Source organism: Cornus florida, unplaced genomic scaffold (genome assembly GCF_030987335.1).
Source record: "Cornus florida cultivar Cherokee Brave unplaced genomic scaffold, ASM3098733v1 CherokeeBrave_3.0.0_Hap2_Chr11, whole genome shotgun sequence".
Classification (NCBI taxonomy): domain Eukaryota; kingdom Viridiplantae; phylum Streptophyta; class Magnoliopsida; order Cornales; family Cornaceae; genus Cornus; species Cornus florida.
In genome coordinates this window covers 139587719-139606024 of record NW_026775581.1, presented here as the reverse complement: position 1 = coordinate 139606024, position 18306 = coordinate 139587719, and the positions used below count along the sequence as shown (strand labels likewise).

The 18306-nt window shown below is 37.5% G+C and overlaps 1 protein-coding gene across 1 annotated transcript; it reads right to left on the bottom strand.

Annotated features, from left to right (window-relative positions):
* Positions 1-402: 402 nt before the first annotated feature.
* Positions 403-5336, bottom strand: LOC132285671 (uncharacterized). The gene is made up of 2 exons (XM_059787863.1): positions 5091-5336; positions 403-832 (listed from the first exon to the last, which is right to left on the bottom strand). Exons 1-2 carry the CDS (start codon positions 5232-5234, stop codon positions 728-730), a joined length of 249 nt encoding a protein of 82 aa, XP_059643846.1. The 5' UTR covers positions 5235-5336; the 3' UTR covers positions 403-727.
* Positions 5337-18306: the final 12970 nt, after the last annotated feature.

Genomic DNA, 18306 nt, shown 5'->3' with positions numbered 1-18306 from the left:
ACAAATGTGTGGCCTAGAATAAGTGTCTAGAATTCTCTATAGATATATCTGCACAATTCTAGAACTATCTACAATGTACAAGACAAGTCTAGAAAATTCTATACAACTTTAGACAAGTCTAGAAAGCTCCGGTCCATGCATGTTCCATGTTATCTTCTGCTAAGCGTCTGCGTGGTGCCTGCGTGGCGTAATCTCTTGGTTGCGGGGCGTGACATTACTCTCTATATAATTTATTCCAATTGCGAGGTAAAAGGAGATACATTGGGGTACAGACCTTTCTTTGTCCCAACATCGTCATTTGATGGGGGTAACTAATGAATACTCAGTATGTAATTGCTGGTGAATGATTGATTATCAAGTATTACAAGCACCAAATCCAAAATTGTAAATTATGAATATTACTTGGATGAAATATGTTATAGCTGGTGAATGATTGATTATCAAGTATTACAAGCACCAAATCCAAAATTGTAAATTATGAATATTACTTGGATGAAAAAAAATGACTCTCCAAGAGCAATGAGCTGGTAAAACATTTTAGAGGATGCACCACAGAGACAGACCCCTTTAGATTTTTTCTAACAGAAGAAACAACAGCGTGTCTATAATTGATATAGTTCAAGTCCTGGAGACAAAAATAGTATTAGTAATAATAATAATCAGCTGCATGAAGAAAGGAGCCACAGGCATTTCAGGCTCATCTCCTGCTCTGACTCGATCTGTTGGGTCATGACAGGGTGTTGCTGCCATCCTTCTCCACTATTCCAACGGCACCAGCAACTGAAGTTTTTGAAGGTGGAGGTTCAGCACAGGCCTTCAACACAGCTTCATTCTGCAAGACCATTGCCACATCATATGATACAAACCCTTTTAGGAATCATTTTTATATCCTAAAAAATAAGACAATCATGCATTACGCTCCCTGATGTCAGAAAGGTAAATATAAAACCCAACATATGTTACAAATAGACCAAACCAATAATTTATCAAAAAAACAAAAACTCGGACAAAAATTAACTACAACGAATGCAAAAGGTGAACATATCAGGAAATGCCAAAGGGAACACATGTAACTTTAGACAGTTCCCAATTGACACCAGACTTTGATTAACAAAAAACCTCAACCTATCCAATTGATTAGAAGCCAGTTCAGTACACCTGAAATATTATCCAAGTGAGAAAACAAATAAAATACAATGTTAAGTATCTTAAGGGCATAAAAATTCTAAAATAAAATTTACATAAATAAGAAAGTGTATTAACATTAACATGTTTGATATTGCATCCAACTATTAACTAAGTAAATTTTCAAAAAGTTGAAACCACTTGCAGAGTAGCTACTACCTAACAGGTATGTAAGCACAACAAAAGTGATCAATCCCACCTACTTGGTGTCAGCCATATCGATTTTCTCCAGACCATTCTAGGTAAATCCTTATCGTAGGTTTAATTTAAGGCAACCAAACTTTTCTCACCCTATGTTAATCAATTAGGGGTAGCCTGGTGCTCGGAGAACTATATTGGTGAAATTGGGGATCAAGAAAGTGTAGCCATCAAACAATTAAAAAAAAAACCATCACTCAAAGTTGCTCTGGTAGAAACCTGGTGCTTGGAGAACTGGATTGGTGAAATAAACTTACTCTCGATATTTTGACTCAGAAGAACTACTCTTAGACTTGAAGATGTATCATCACACTTGGCAGATGTAGAAACTAGAAATGGCTCCTAAAAAGTGAACATGGAAAGTGGTCTAAGTTTGTAACCTTCATTTCCCTATATTCTCGGGATGTGAGCAAGTTTTTTTAATTTATTTTTTTTCTCGGATAAGCAAGTCTTTAAGTTGTTAAGCCTCTTTTTTAAAGTTGTTAAGCCTTTTTCTCTTTGGTTTTATAGTTTCTTTAGCTGAGAGCGTGCTATATCATTTCTTCTTCTTTTTTCTCTTTTTGGGAATATAATACACAAAAAGACACACACACACACACACAAAAAAAAGAAAAAAAGAAAAAGGAAATGGCTCCTAAAGTTAACAATACAATCATAATATTTTTAGTTCTAATACATATAACAAATAAATAGTACATATACTTCAAAATGGGTAAAATAGAAGAGATTTGATGACAAATATAAACACACATCTAGAAAATACAAGGTAAGAAGAGCCACATGGTCCTCCATAATAGATTAATTTGCTTGATAAAGGAAAAGGCTAATATTCGATTAACAAATAACCACTTCCACTTGTGTCATAAAAAAGTTACAGCACTACTACCATAAATTGTCAAGTTTCGGATGTACAACAACCATGGACTTGCAAATTCCAAGTTGTTCCTCCAAAACAATAGTGGCCAGGCATGAGGTTCCACATTAACTATACAACAGAAAAGCTTGGACATTTGTAGCTAGAGTGATGAGGGTTACGGTTACCCCATCATAAAGAAAGGACACCAAGGGAAAAAAGGATGTCTTAGTCATGAGCTCTTTCAATTTCAGATCCTCTAGTAACCAGGTACTGGATGAAATTTCCTGCCGAGGAGAGGTCAATCAAGATAATTGGATGGAGTATTTTAAGGTTGAAAAGAGGACTATACATGACATGTTTTTAATGAGAATGCCTTCTAGAACTTTAGTCCGTCCACAAATACATGTAGCAATGACCTAACAGTTGAAAATGGATCAGAATGCCTAAATAAAATAACAAGATTGAAATGAGTGACCCTCACAGCCCTAAGGCTTCGTTTGGATATATAGGAGAGAAAAGAAAGGAAATGATTATAAGAGAAAAGAAAAGAAAAGAAATGATAGTTATAGTTTATATTCATGTTTGGATAGATAGGAGAGAAAAGAAAAGAATTGACAATATTGTTGTTTGGATAACACAAAGGAGAGAAAAGAAGGAAAAGGATAATAATGAAATTACCATCTTACCCTTATTGGTAGGGTTAGTAGGGCAAAATCATTTCAGCCTCCCAATCGTCTCCATTGTTCTCTCTCTCTCACCTCCATCGTTCTCTCTATCTCTCTCTCTCTCTCTCCAACTGGAAACTACAAAATCTACAAGACTCAGAACATCAAAACCTATATCTCGGCATATCATTTCAAATTGTTCCAAAAATAAAAAATGATCAATTACTACAGAACAGAGGTATGCATCTCTCTAGCTCATTCTCTATTCAGTCAACCATGGCTTACACATTCTGGTTCAATTAGGTATTTGGATTAATTTCAGTTTTAGCATCATCAATTTTGTCTTCAGTCGCATGCATTTCCTCAGTGGATTAGGTTTCTCCTCTCTCTCTATATATAGACACATATATTATATATATTACCTGTGAATCATTTAGAAATCTGCGCAACTCTCTCTTTCTCTCTCTCTCTCTGCAACTGCACATATATATATATATATATATCATGCTCCCCAATAGCCTCCATCTCCTTCTCAGCCTCCCTCTCTCTCTGCAACTGTATATCAAAACCCAAACAAGTATATCATTTCAGATTGTTAAAAAAATTAAAACCCATATCAATCAGTTTCTTGTTGTTCCAGTTCGGTCGCCATTCGCAACTTCAGCTGGCTGTCTCTCAACTATCTTGCCCCTTTTGTAAATTTGCTCCATTTCTCTCCAAATCCCTCCAAATCTTGTCAATTTTGGAGAGATTCCAAATTAGGGATTTGGAAGGATTGCTATTCCTCCAAATCTTTTCTTTTCTCTCCTATTCCTCCCATCCAAACACACTCATTATTATCCTTCCCTTTCTTTCTCTCCAAATCCCTCTAAATCCCTCAATCCAAACGAAGCCTAAATATCTCTTTCAATCTATATATCGTGACAGGTAGTGAAATGTGACAGAACTATATATACTTAAGGGAGAGGGTTCCCTGATCTAAATTTGATGTTAGGCAATGGTACAGCTTTACAGCATAATATAACGAAAGTGTCATTTGTTGAAGCTTTAGACCAAAATGCAACATAAAGTTTTCTTACGTTTTAGGGGATAGATGTTAAACTTGATGTTCATAAGCTTTCGGGGATAACAGTTAAACACTTTACTCATGAGGGAGCACATATGTCCATAGATTATTTTGTTAAGTTTTTGGGCAATGCATACCTTTACTTCTGAATTTGGTTGCGTATTTGAAGCAGCCATTTTGGGCAAAAAATAACACAAAAATTTAGTTATGTCTTCAACCTTTCAGGGGTCATTGTTTGGTGGAATGCAATGGTCAAAAAATTAGGTTGCCTCTTTTTTTATAACCAAAGGTACATAGGACAGTCCCCCTCCTTCCTTTGTTTGGCACTTTTTAGTGGAATTTATTAATCAAAAAATAAAAAATTAAACCATTTTCTCACTACAATTAAAAATATTTACCACCAACTTCAAAGGTAGTTCTATAAAATAAAATATAAAAAAAATAATAAAAAATAAAAAATAAAAAAAAAAACCCATTTTCGTAAAGACTCTACTTGCTTTTGTAGAAGACAAATTTCAGAAAAAAATTGCCTAAAAAGATATAAATTTAAGTTTTGTGGCACATTTTTCCTAATGTCATTGAAGAAACACCATATAGTTTCTCTTTGCGTGTGGCAGGATAACCATATAGTTTAAGAAGTATCATATGCTCAAAAATAATAATTCTCACCGATCTCGCAATGCAGTCTCTAGAACAAAAGAAGCACTTAAGCAAATATTCTTGAAACATGAGCATTATAGTCGTCACAGATAATTCCCATGGCAACGCTAACTTGACTGATAATTCCCAATTCTTCAATAAATCCCTACTTTTATTCACAATGAATCGTTGTACACTTATTTGGGATAGTATATAAAAAAATTACACCTGCCAAATCCACAAGGAATAGCTGAAAAATATATATATCTTATTGATTAAATACGAAAGTCAAGCCATGTATAGTGATGCAGAAAGTAACATCAGTCTGCAATTACGGTGTAAGCAAAAGATCCTCATTTAGTACTGGAAACCTAGCATTCTCGGAAATTTCGAAAAACCACCAACAATAAAACAAAAAACAATGAAGCATGACTATTTATTGATATTGAGATTGAAATGAGTAAGAGAGAGAAAGAGATACCTGCCAAACCCTAAGAAGTCTCTTCTTGGCATTAGCTTTTCTGGTGGTGGTGAGTTTAATTCTCTTCCAAACAAGACCTCCCGAATCATGCTTCTTCACTATTTCCATCACCCTCGTCCCCCAAAACGCTCCAACTCCTCCCATTTCCCCCCCTCTCTCTTCTTTTGTTAGGCTAATAGGTGGTTATAGGTCACCTCTCTGACTCTCTGTATCTGTATCTGTATCTGTATGACATGTATTTTCACACTTTCACGAGGTGTGTATACCCTGTACTTCCTTCTTAGAAGCAAAATGACAATAATGGTGTCGTTTCCTTCCAAAAACACAGAGATGACGTCGTTTTCGTGTCCTCGTTAACAAGTTGGCAACAATATTACTTTTGTTTTGAGTATATTATAACCCCATTTTCATTTTTCCCCTATTAACTTGATCATTCCATCAATTTTCTTTTCTTTTTTGGTAATAAAAAAAATAACTTGATAGAACTTAAATTTTCTGGAGTGAAAAAAATAAAATAAAATAAAATTCTCTCAAATTCATTGTAGACTAATTCAGGAGAGCGAAGAATATTTCGCGAAAATTTTATGATACCTAAAATTTGATTGGAGTCTCACCTCTGCACAGCCAAAGTGAGGGGTCATTAATAACAAAATGATTTATTTTAGAAATTCACTTTTCAGTTTGATTAAGTTAAACTAAATAATTATAAATTCATCAAAAATTATCCTTAACAACTAAAATGTCTTTAAACTCTTACTAAAAAAATAATAAAATATCCTTCTTAAAATCATGTAATTTCAAAAATTATTTGCCATCGAATTGAATCATTCGAGAATGAAGAACTCTCAATAATTTCAAATGGTCTTTCAAGCTTTTCAACTTGTCCAAACAGATCCACCATGCATCCATAATGCTTAATCTCTGGTTTCAAATTGAATTTTTAGTTCATCACGTAAAAATACTCAACACTCATCAACTAAACATTTTTTCTTTTTTTTTTTGGACACCAACTACAAATATATCATAGAATTATTAGAATAGGAAAAACGATACAGTCACGGAGAATAACATTTAACAACAACTGAAATTATATGCTCCACTCCAAATCATCACAATTGACTTCAAGAACTTTTTTTTGGTCATTAAATGAGCCACAACATTACCATTTCCAAGGTGAATACAAAAAGAATTGTGATTGAATCTGGCTGGATTCTCCCATCAACGTCTGATTAAAAAATCATGCGCTCCATATCGAACAATCATTGAGTTCCATGTAAACTAATCTCTGCTTTTTGCATCCCATTGAAGACACTAAGAGCAGTACCCAAAGTTCTGCATTTAGCATACATATCTACAGAGCAACAAAAGCATTGTCCAATCTATGCATTTAACAACACTACTCAATACACCCACATGAGCACAAGAAGAGACCAAGCTAACAGGACCAAACCAATCAAAACCCAAATCCAAATTTCTCATTCAGTGATATATCTTTAATGCCTGGTAGTGCAAACCCACCCGAAAGTAGCACGAAATCAAAGAATTCCAAGACATCAGGTCCCTTTCCGGCATTTCATCAAACAATTCTGTGCAATACCAATCCAACCATTTATTGCATACAACTATACAAGTTGCAACCGAATGAAATTTGGTACCAACATAAATTTCCATTATCACCCACTTTGAATAATCGAAAATGAACCTTTCTGTATCTTATACTGTAACACTCTTCCGAATTGAGTATTCTTCATTCTGGAACAATCCAATCCGATGGCAAATTTTTTTGTTTTGTTTGAATTATGTGATTTTAAGAATATTTTGTTTTTTTTAGAATAAGAGTTTGGAAAGTATTTTGGACCTTAAGAATAATTCTCGATACATTTGTAATTATTTTGTTTAATTTAATCAAATTAAAATATTAAAATATTAAAATACACCATTTTGTTATTTAAGACTCCTAAGTCTATATAATTTTCCCTATATGGTATCACATATTATGTTAATATAATATGTCTACGTGAACCGTATTTCAATTTATAAATTTGCTTAAACTTTCAAAAAAAGAAAAAGAAAAAATATGTCAACATAAGTACATTTACAACACCTTTAGTATTTGTACATGTTAAAAGGTCCATACTTAACGCATGCAATCCAATAAATCTGTACATTTGTTTCAAATTCCCAAATAAATATTATTTAAATTATATATAATTACAATAAACATCTTAACCAAATAACACAAACTTAACAAAATTTCTAGGAGAAGAAGGAAAGGTAATAAATGTCTAGATAATTTATTTGTAAATAGATACACAGTTAATTATTCAAAGACTACAATATTTTTTAAGAAATTGTTGGAATATTTGTTATGATTAAGACATAACAAAATTTTAAAAATGACTAGTATGAAGTGGCAACAATTTGTTATCATTTCTTGAAATTATAGGATCATTCTAAGTTGTACATATATATACTGATTTTTATTTTGTACTAGATACATTTTGGTTTATTGTTACCTATAATTAATTGTCATGTAATTTTTATTTTTATTTTTTATCATTTTAGGAAAGAGAAGCCATTATAAACTCGAAAATCCCTGAATTGAGATAAATACAAGTGTCAACTCAAGGGATAGCCGTGAAAGTGACTTATAGATGTATCATGTGACCGAGATACAAAACCTTATATATAGTGAGGGGCGAGGCATTTGAACCAACTAGACAAAAAAATAAAATAAATAAAAATTGATGCTTCAAAGGCATAAGAAGTTTTATTTGTGCGGGAGAAATTGTTTTCTCTTTGGAATCCGAAACCGGAAATAAAAGGTTGTGTGCCCCATTAGCTCGCCCGATAATAAATTCGATGATTCGTAAATATGAAATTCACAAAATTAAATCCGTGAATTGAGATAAAAAATAAAAAATAAATAAAACCGTCCAAGTGTCAACTCAAGGGGAAAGCCATGAAAGTGACTATTATAGAAGTATCGTGTGACCGAGATATGGGGCGAAGCATTTGAACCGGCTGGAATGAAAGAAAAAAAATAAATTAAAAAAATTTGATCTGTCAAAGCCATAAGAAGTTTTAATTGTGCCAGGGAAATTGTTTTCTCTTTGGACTCCGAAACCGGAAATAAAGGTTTTGTGCCCCCATAAGCCCGCCCGATTATGAATTCCATAATTCGCAAATATGAAATTCACAAAATAAAATTCATTGATTATCAGATCAGATATTTAATAATAACAAAATTGAATTCATTGATTTTTCGGATTGAATCGAATTAGCTAAAACTCTTATGCTGTGTTTGGTGTGTAGGAATGGAATGTCCATTTCAATCATTCATTTGTTTGGTATGTAATTTAAAGTGAAATGATAATTCCATTTGAATTAAAATTCATTATTGGAAATGAAAATCTATTCTACAACTAAACATATAAAATGGCCATTCCATTCCCAAATAATTTTTTTTTTTTTTAAATCAACTTCCCAAAAAATCTTCATGTTCGAGGTCCAAAAACCACCAGTATCTTCTACCATAACCACCACTAACTTTCACTACTACCACCACCACCGACTTCCACCACAACTACCACCACTGCCATCGACTTTCACCACCTTCCACCATTACTGCTGCCATAGCCTTTCACCTCCTCCACCACTACCGCCCTACCACCGCCGCCGCCACCACCACCACCACCTTTCACCACTACCATCACTGTCACCGCCTTCTACCACCACCAGCACCACCCTCCACCACCACTACTGCCACCGCCTTTCACTACCTCCTGTTGGAAACGGCATTAGAAAACGCAAACTTTGGAAGGATTTTTAAAAGATTCCGCTAAGAATTTTTTGCGAATCTATTGACGAGCGCGTTCCTCTCTGCGAGGAGATGAACGTGATATATTTATTTTTCTCAAATCCGTTTCCGGGTGAATGAGAAATTGGCTCCAAAGTAAGTGATTTATAAAGCCTAAATGGGTGTGAATAAAGTGGGAAATGCTTGTCCTACATCGAAAAAGTAGCAAAGCAACCTTGAGTATATATATGTCTAGTATGGGATTTGGGTTTGGGCCCAAGGGCACCCAAGTTTTTAAGAGGGGGAGGACCTAGGCTAGCCTGGATCCGAACCAACTACCACACAAGCGCGCGCCGCCCGACCAACCCGACCCGGTCCGGGCTAGGGCGGGGTGGGGCTTGATTGTGAAATGGGTTTAACTTTTTACACAAAGTTGAGATGGGCCTGTGTGGTTGAATTTTATTTTGTTGCTGGACTTATCAAAATGGGCCTGTTTACTGGGCTGAATTAATGGCCGCCGAGTTGGATTGTTTGCTTGCTGGATTGGACGAAATTAAAGGGCTGGGCTGGATCAAAATTAAAACGGTTTGGGTTTATTTAAACCATAAATCAGTTTTATTTTTGAACCAAGGGTTGCACCCTTTACAAATTAAAAACCACCAACAGATTTTTAATTTTGATTGGTCAACAATGGTTGCACCCATTCGGACTATGGGTGCACCCATTCAGAATAGGCACCAACAAGCCTATAAATACCCATCATTGGGTTCATTTCAATACACACCAATTCAGAAATCTTCTTCTCTTCTTCTGATTCATCTTTGTTCGGTTCAGCCACTGGTTTGGGTTCAACCTAAACTGGTTTGGATTGGGTTCGAACCTTGGTTTCCAAGTTTGGGTTCAATCTTGGTCTCCGAGTTAGGGTTCAATCCTGGTCTCCGAGTCTGAGTTCAACTGAGAGTACTACACCGAGTCGGTTCGCCTATTCCATTGGTTTGAAGTGCTACTACCAAAGGAAGAAAAGTCGTTGTATCCTGGGAGATAGACGCCGAAGAGTCCGTTAGCACCGTAGCGGGGCGTATCTGTCTTAAGGCTATAGAATTAAATTATAGCCTCGACTTTAACAGGTTCTTTTATTTTATAGTTTTATTTTCTTGATATTAAACTATATAAATATATATAGATTATTATAATAAATATTATATTTACAAATAATATTTAAATAAATTATACTATAGTATATGATACATTTTTGATCCACAATCTTAAGACAGATACGCTTTATACTATAGTAATAATTATTTAATTATTATTGTTGTTATAATTATTATAATTTGACTCCTGGTCTGTATATCAATATATAACAGACAAATGGCAAGTACGAGTATTACCGTGCCTAATGTTCCCGTCAGTCATGGGGAAAAGCCCGAAAAATTCAACGGGACGGAGTTTAAAAGGTGGCAACAGAAAATGATGTTCTACCTTACAACTCTGAATCTAAGCAAGTATCTGACTGAGACTGCTCCGGTGTTAGATGAGGGTGATACAGACATTACCAAACTTGGAGCTGTTGATACATGGAAGCATGGAGACTTCCTATGCAAGAACTACATCCTCAATGGATTGGACAACACCTTATATAATGTGTACAGTCCAATAAATACTGCTAAAGAGCTTTAGGAGTCGTTAGACAAAAAGTATAAAACAGAGGATGCTGGCTTGAAGAAATTCGTGGTTGGACGATTTCTGGACTTCAAAATGGTAGACTCCAAGACAGTCGTGAGCCAAGTGCAGGAGCTCCAGCTGATCCTACATGAGATACATGCTGAGAAGATGACATTGAGTGAATCCTTTCAAGTAGCTTCAATCATTGAAAAACTGCCACCTACTTGGAAAGATTTCAAAAATTACTTGAAGCATAAGCGCAAGGAAATGGGACTCGAAGACTTAATTGTCAGGCTGAGAATTGAAGAAGATAACCGTACATCTGAAAAGAGAGCCGAAAATTCTTCAATGGTGTCAAAGGCAAATGTAGTGGAAGCTGGACAGAAAAATAAGAAGAGGAAGCACTCTGGAGAAGGTCCTAACCAAGGAAACTACAAGAAGTTCACTGAGAAGTGTTTCATATGCGGCAAGCTAGGACACCGAGCTAAAGATTGTCGTAGCCGCAAAACACATCATAACCCCAAGAAGAAGACCACTGAGGTGCACATAGCTGAAGAAGATAAGTTGATAGCTGATGTATCAGAGTTAAATCTTTCAGCTGTGGTTTCTGAAATCAACCTGGTAAGCAACAACAGAGAATGGTGGGTGGACACAGGAGCTACTCGTCATGTTTGCTCTGAAAAGAGGATGTTCACTACCTATGAAACTATAGATAATGAAGAACAACTCTACATGGGGAATTCTTCTACTGCAAAGGTTGAAGGACAAGGAAAGATCAAGCTACTAATGACCTCAGGGAAAGAGCTCACTCTTAATAATGTGCTGCATGTACCAAACATCAGGAAGAACTTGGTCTCTGGGTCACTACTAAGCAAGAATGGGTTCAAGTTGGTCTTTGTATCTGATAAGTTTGTGCTGACTAAGAATGGGGTGTATGTGGGCAAAGGGTATCTAAGTAATGGACTATTTAAGTTCAATGTAATGACTGTTGTACCCAAAGCTATTAATGATAATAATAAAGCTAGTGCTTCTTCTGCTTATATTATTGACTCATCTGATGTATAGCATGCTAGGTTAGGACATGTTAATTATGATACTATTCGTAGATTAATTAACATGGAATCTATACCTAAATTTAATATTGATTTAAATCAAAAATGCCAAACATGTGTAGAAGCAAAATTGACTAGAACCTCATTTCACTCCATAGAGCGAAGTACTAAACCTCTAGCATTAATTCACATTGATATCTGTGACTTTAAATCTGTGCCAACTAGAGGTGGGAAAAAGTATTTCGTTACTTTTATTGATAACAGCACAAGATATTTGTAATACCTCTAATTTTAAAAAGGATATTTCTGGTATTTAATGGTATTTAATTTATTATTTAAGTGCATTTTATTTGATTATGTGTCATTATTTTTTTTTTATTAGGTGCTTTATTGTTTTCTTTTGTGGTGATTTAATTTATTTAAATGATATTTATTTTTAGTTATTTGATTGGAATTACTTGTTAATGTTTTAATTATTTAATTGGCATTAATGGTTTAAGTGTAATTGGTTTAGTTATTTGATTGGAATTACTTGTTAGTGTTTTAATTATTTAATTGGCATTAATGGTTTAAGTGCAATTGGTTTAATTATACTATTTGTGTCTTATTTTATGTGTGTCTTATTTGGTTTAATTGGATTTACTAATTATTATTTTGTTCAATTAGATTATTTGTTAAGTATTTAATGGTGAATAGGGTAATTAGGTAAATACATCTAACTAGGGTTTTAATTACAGTATAAATTAGGGTTTTATATTATAGCCGTCGTAGGTTTCTACGTTAATTGGATGGGCCGGTTAAGATTGTGAGTTGGACTTAAATGAACCTAGGGTTTAGGAAAACTCTATAAGTATAAGGTAGACGTCTATGTAGGGTTTTTTTTAAACAAAGCACACGTTTTGTGGAAGTGGAGAAGGAAAAACGCAGCTTTTCCATTCTGCCCAGATTTCATCAAACATCCGATCCCGCTTCGTCCGTGGTCCGATCAAGCTGAATTTTGGAGGAGAGGTTCACGACTCAGTGACGCACAATCTGAACGGTGGAGATCAGAGTTTGACCTCGGGAACAGTGATTCGTACTCGTGAACAGTAACTGGGTCGCACAGGTTTTTTCCATTCTGCCCAAATTTCATCAAACATCCGATCCCGCTTCGTCCATGGTCCCGAGGTCAAACTCTGATCTCCACCGTTCAGATTGTGCGTCACTGAGTCGTGAACCTCTCCTCCAAAATTCAGCTCGATCGAACCACGGACAAAGCGGGATCGGATGTTTGATGAAATCTGGGCAGAATGGAAAAACTGATTTTTCCTTCTCCACTTCCACAAAACGTGTGCTTTGTTTAAAAAAAACCCTACACAGACGTCTACCTTATACTTATAGAGTTTTCCTAAACCCTAGGTTCATTTAAGTCCAACTCACAATCCTAACCGGCCCATCCAATTAACGTAGAAACCTACGACGGCTGTAATATAAAACCCTAATTTATACTGTAATTAAAACCCTAGTTAGATGTATTTACCTAATTACCCTATTCACCATTAAATACTTAATAAATAATCTAATTGAACAAAATAATAATTAGTAAACCCAATTAAACCAAATAAGACACACATAAAATAAGACACACATAGAATAATTAAACCAATTACACTTAAACCATTAATGCCAATTAAATAATTAAAACACTAACAAGTAATTCCAATCAAATAACTAAACCAATTATACTTAAACCATTAATGCCAATTAAATAATTAAAACACTAATAAGTAATTCCAATCAAATAACTAAACCAATTACACTTAAACCATTAATACTAATTAAATAATTAAAACATTAACAAGTAATTCCAATCAAATAACTAAATATCATTTAAATAAATTAAATCACCACAAAAAAAATAATTAAGCACCTAATAAAAAAAAATAATGACACATAATCAAATAAAATGCATTTAAATAATAAATTAAATACCATTAAATATCAGGAATATCCTTTTTAAAATTAGGGGTATTACATTCTTCCCCCCTAACAAAAGGAATTCCGTCTTCGGAATTCACTCTTACCTTCTTCCAATATTTCAGGAAACCGGGAGCGAATGACATCATCTCGTTCCCAAGTGGACTCAGACTCATTGTGATGACTCTACTGAACACGAACCAAAGGAATAACCTTATTACGAAGAATTTGATATCGTCGGTCGACAATACGACACGGTGGCTCTAAATAAGTTGCATCCGGCTGCAACGCAATCTCCCCAACATCGATATGCTGATACCGATCCTCATCTCGAAGAAATTTCCGCAACATGGAAACATGAAACACGTTGTGGACGCGATCCAAAGTATCTGGAAGTGCCAACCGATAAGCAACAGCTCCAATGCGATCCGTAATCATGAATGGACCAATAAATCGCGGTGACAACTTCCCTTTCTTCCCAAAGCGCATAACACCCTTCATAGGAGACACTTTGAGTAGAACCTGATCCCCAACCTGAAACTCCAAAGCCCGAGTACGACGATCAGCATAGCTCTTCTGCCTACTTTGGGCAGTACGCATGCAATCTCGAATAAGAGCAATCTTTTCAGAGGTATCCTTGATGAACTCATGACCTAAGAATCGATTCTCTCCAACCTCCATCCAACAAACAGGTGACCGACATGGTCGACCGTACAATGCCTCAAATGGTGCCATACCAATAGTCTTCTGGAAACTATTGTTATAAGCAAACTCCACAAGTGGCAAATATTCCTCCCAGTGGCCCTTGAAATCCAGAACACACGACCGAAGCATATCTTCCATAATTTGATTCACCCTCTCAGTCTGTCCGTCAGTCTGAGGATCATAAGCAGTACTAAGGTGTAACTCCGTACCTAAAGCCTGCTGAAAACTCTTCCAAAATTCAGATACAAAGCTCGAATCCCTGTCCGATATAATAGACAATGGAATACCATGTAGCTTCACAATCTCTGAAATGTAAAGCCTCGCCAACTGCTCCGAAGTGTAGTCAATGCAAATAAGCAAGAAATGAGCTGACTTAGTCAACCTATCCACAATGACCCATATGGAATTATGCCCCTTGAAAGAATTTGGCAACCCTTCCACAAAATCCATAGATATGCTCTCCCATTTCCACTCCGAAATTGGTAGTGGCCGTAGAGCTCCTGGCGGCCTCTGATGATCAATCTTAACCATCTGACAAGTACTACATTGAGAAACAAAAAGAGCAATGTCCCTCTTCAAACCTGCCCACCAAAACTGTCGCTTCATATCTTGATACATCTTATCGCCTCCTGGATGAACAGAGAACTCAGAGTGATGAGTCTCAGTCATCACATCCTTCCTCAAATTATCAGCAAAAGGTACCACTAACCGTCCCTTGTACCTTAAACCTCCATCAGCCCCAACATAGTAGAATGGAACCTCTCCGGAAGCTATCTCTGCGACCTTGTCGACACACTGCTGATCGGTGAGTTGTGCTTGTAAAACCCTGCGAATGATGGAAGGTGTAACCACCATGCAAGCCATAAAAGCATCCGATAACTCATCCACACTCTTTAAAGCATTCCACTCAGCAGTGAATAGAGCAGAAAGACTACCAACAGGTCGGTGACTGAGTGTATCCGCCACTACATTCACTTTCCCTGGATGGTACTGTATAGAAAAATGATAGTCTTTTACAAACTCCAACCACCTGCGCTGTCTCATATTTAGCTCCCACTGAGTGAACAAGTACTGCAGACTCTTGTGATCATTGAATAATCTGAAGGACTCACCCAACAGATAATGCCTCCAAATACGCAAGGAAAAGACCACTGCTGCCAACTCCAAATCATGTGTTGGATAATTAAGCTCACGAGGCTTAAGTTTCCAAGATCCATAAGAAATCGGTCGCTCCTCCTGCATCAATACACATCCAAGACCCTGCAACGAAGCATCCGTGTAAACAAGATACTCTATCCCGCTCTGCGGAGTAGCCAGAATCGGTGCAGAAGTCAGCTTCCTTTTTAGCTCATCAAAAGCTCGCTTACAGTGTTCATCCCACACGAACTGTACACCCTTCTTGGTCAGATGAGTGAGTGGTCCTACTATCTTAGAGAACCCCTGGATGAATCTCCTGTAATATTCTGCCAGACCGAGAAAACTCCGAATCTCAGTAGGTGATATAGGCTGTCCCCACTCAACCACCGCTGAAACCTTGGCCGGATCCACTGCTATCCCTTTTTCTGACACCACGTGACCCAGAAATTTCACCTCCCGCTGCCAAAATTCACACTTCTCGAACTTGGCATACAACTGGTGCTCACGAAACGTCTGCAAGATTATGCGAAGATGTCTAGCATGATCGTCCTCCGACCGAGAATAGATCAAGATGTCATCAATAAAGACAATAACAAACTGATCCAAATAAGCCCAGAAGACTCTATTCATTAAGTCCATGAATACTGCAGGTGCATTAGTCGTCCCAAACGGCATAACTCGAAACTCATAAGAACCATATCGCGTGAGAAATGCTGTCTTAGGAACATCCTGCTCCCTGACCCTCAGCTGATGATACCCAGAACGCAGATCAATCTTGGAGAAATATGTGGCTCCCCTTAACTGATCAAACAAGTCATCAATCCTAGGCAAAGGATACTTGTTACGAATCATAACCTTGTTCAACTCCCTGTAATCTATACACAGATGAACCGAACCATCCTTCTTCTTTACAAACAGAACCGGTGCTCCCCAAGGTGATGTACTCCTACGAATAAAACCCTGGTTGAGTAACTGCTGAATCTGATCCCTCAGCTCTCTCATCTCTACCGGTGCCATCCTGTAGGGTGCCCTAGCAATAGGCGCAGTGCCTGGAGCTAAGTCTATCACAAAATCGATCTCGCGACTAGGTGGCAACCCTGGAATCTCCTGAAATACATCCGGGAAATCCTGTACAATCGGTATGTTATCCAATGACACAGTAATCCCCTCCTCATTTTTCTCCTCCACATGGAACAAATAGGTGCTACCGCCCCCCTTTAGAACGTGGCATAGCTACTACATACATATCCTGACCAGGTATGGTAAAAATAATAGATCTATCAAAACAAACAACTTGGGCATGGTAGTGAGACAATCAATCCATCCCAAGTATCACATCATAAGTGTGCATGTCCAAGACCAATAGATTGGCTAGAAATCTGAGTCTGCCAATATCTAGTGTCACAGGCCCATCACTCTCATGTATAATAGCTGTATCCCCCAATGGTGTAGAAATACGCTGAGGTCTAGTGCATACCCTCGTCCTCATCCCAGACAAAACAACAAAAGTCCTAGCTACAAATGAGTGTGTAGCACCCGTATCAAATAAAACACGTCCATGCAAACCATGAATAAGAAACTTACCCTCAATAGTCTGAGGTGCCTGAATATCCTGTGGCATAGGGTTATACACCCTGCCATAGTGCAACTGCTGTGGTGCATGTCCCTTAGTCTGCGGCGGTGCCGGTAAAGCCAGATGTATCTGTCCCTGAATCCGTGGAACCTGTGGAGCTGGTAGAGGCACTGGCACCCTCTGTCCCTGCTGCACATACTGTATCTGTCCCTGTCCTTGTCCTGCTTTAGGATACTGCCTGGTGGTATGACCATACTATCCACAAGTGTAACAACTACTCTGGAAAGTACCAAATGGCCTCCTCTGTCGGTTAGCCTGTGGCTGACCCTGTCCTGCCTGTGGTCCCCCATTCTATTGCCTCTGAATAGGTGCCCCATTCCGGTGAGTATCTGAACCACCTTTGTGCTTCTTCCAAGGCTGTTGTCCTTGGAACTTGCCTTTGTCATTCTGCCGGTGACCATTGCCATTCCCCTTTTCAGCTGACTGACTAGTAGAGTCTTTATCTCCCCGCTTCTCACCACGAGCCTGTCTGATGTCCACAGTCAACTGATACTGTTGTAGAGCGGCGTCTACCACCTGAGCATAGGTAGTATAGGCTGGACTACCTGTAATAGCTTTTTTGATAGACCACATCAGTCCCTTGACAAAACTGTTGCGCTTCTTCTCCTCTGTATCCACCTCCTTCGGTGCAAAGAGAGACAAGCATGTGAACTGCTGCTCATACTCCGCCACTGTCATGTTTCCCTGCTGCAAACTTAGAAACTCGGTCTTCATAGCTGCCCTGACTGCATAGGGAAAATATTTCTCATCAAAGCGAGCACTGAACTCATCATAAGACAATGTCATCCTCTCCTCTGAGGTGGTAACTGACTCCCACCACTGTAGTGCATCCCCAACTAGCTTGAAAGTAGCAAGCATCTGCTTCTGAACCTCCGTGCACTGAACCAAACGAAGATGACGCTCAATGTCCTGTTTCCACTGGTGAGCTGCTCTCGCATCGGTTGAGCCTGAGAACACAGGTGGACTCCCCTTTACGAAAGAGCTCCTAGCCTTTCCCTAAGAATCCGTCTGAACCACTGGTGCTGGTACAGGTGCCGGCTGTACCTGAGGCTGATTCCGAAGTGCAGCTATTACCCCAGCCTCTATAGCCCGAGCAACGAGGTCATTGAGGTGAGGAGGAATCTCTGGATCTCTGACCTAGTCCAGAGTCTGTTGAACATTCTCCTGTTCCTCCTGAAACTGATCCATGTCATCATAAAACCCAAGCCTTTGCTGCTCTTCCTCCATTTGCTGACGCCGTAGGAGATATTGTTGCCTACGTGCCGTTCT

Excerpts from the sequence above, each read along its gene's own strand:
- LOC132285671 (XM_059787863.1), bottom strand. The coding sequence starts at position 5,234 with ATGGGAGGAGTTGGAGCGTTTTGGGGGACGAGGGTGATGGAAATAGTG. Across the intron at positions 833-5,090 it reads GACTTCTTAGGGTTTGGCAG|AATGAAGCTGTGTTGAAGGC; the intron begins GTATCTCTTTCT and ends ATGGTCTTGCAG.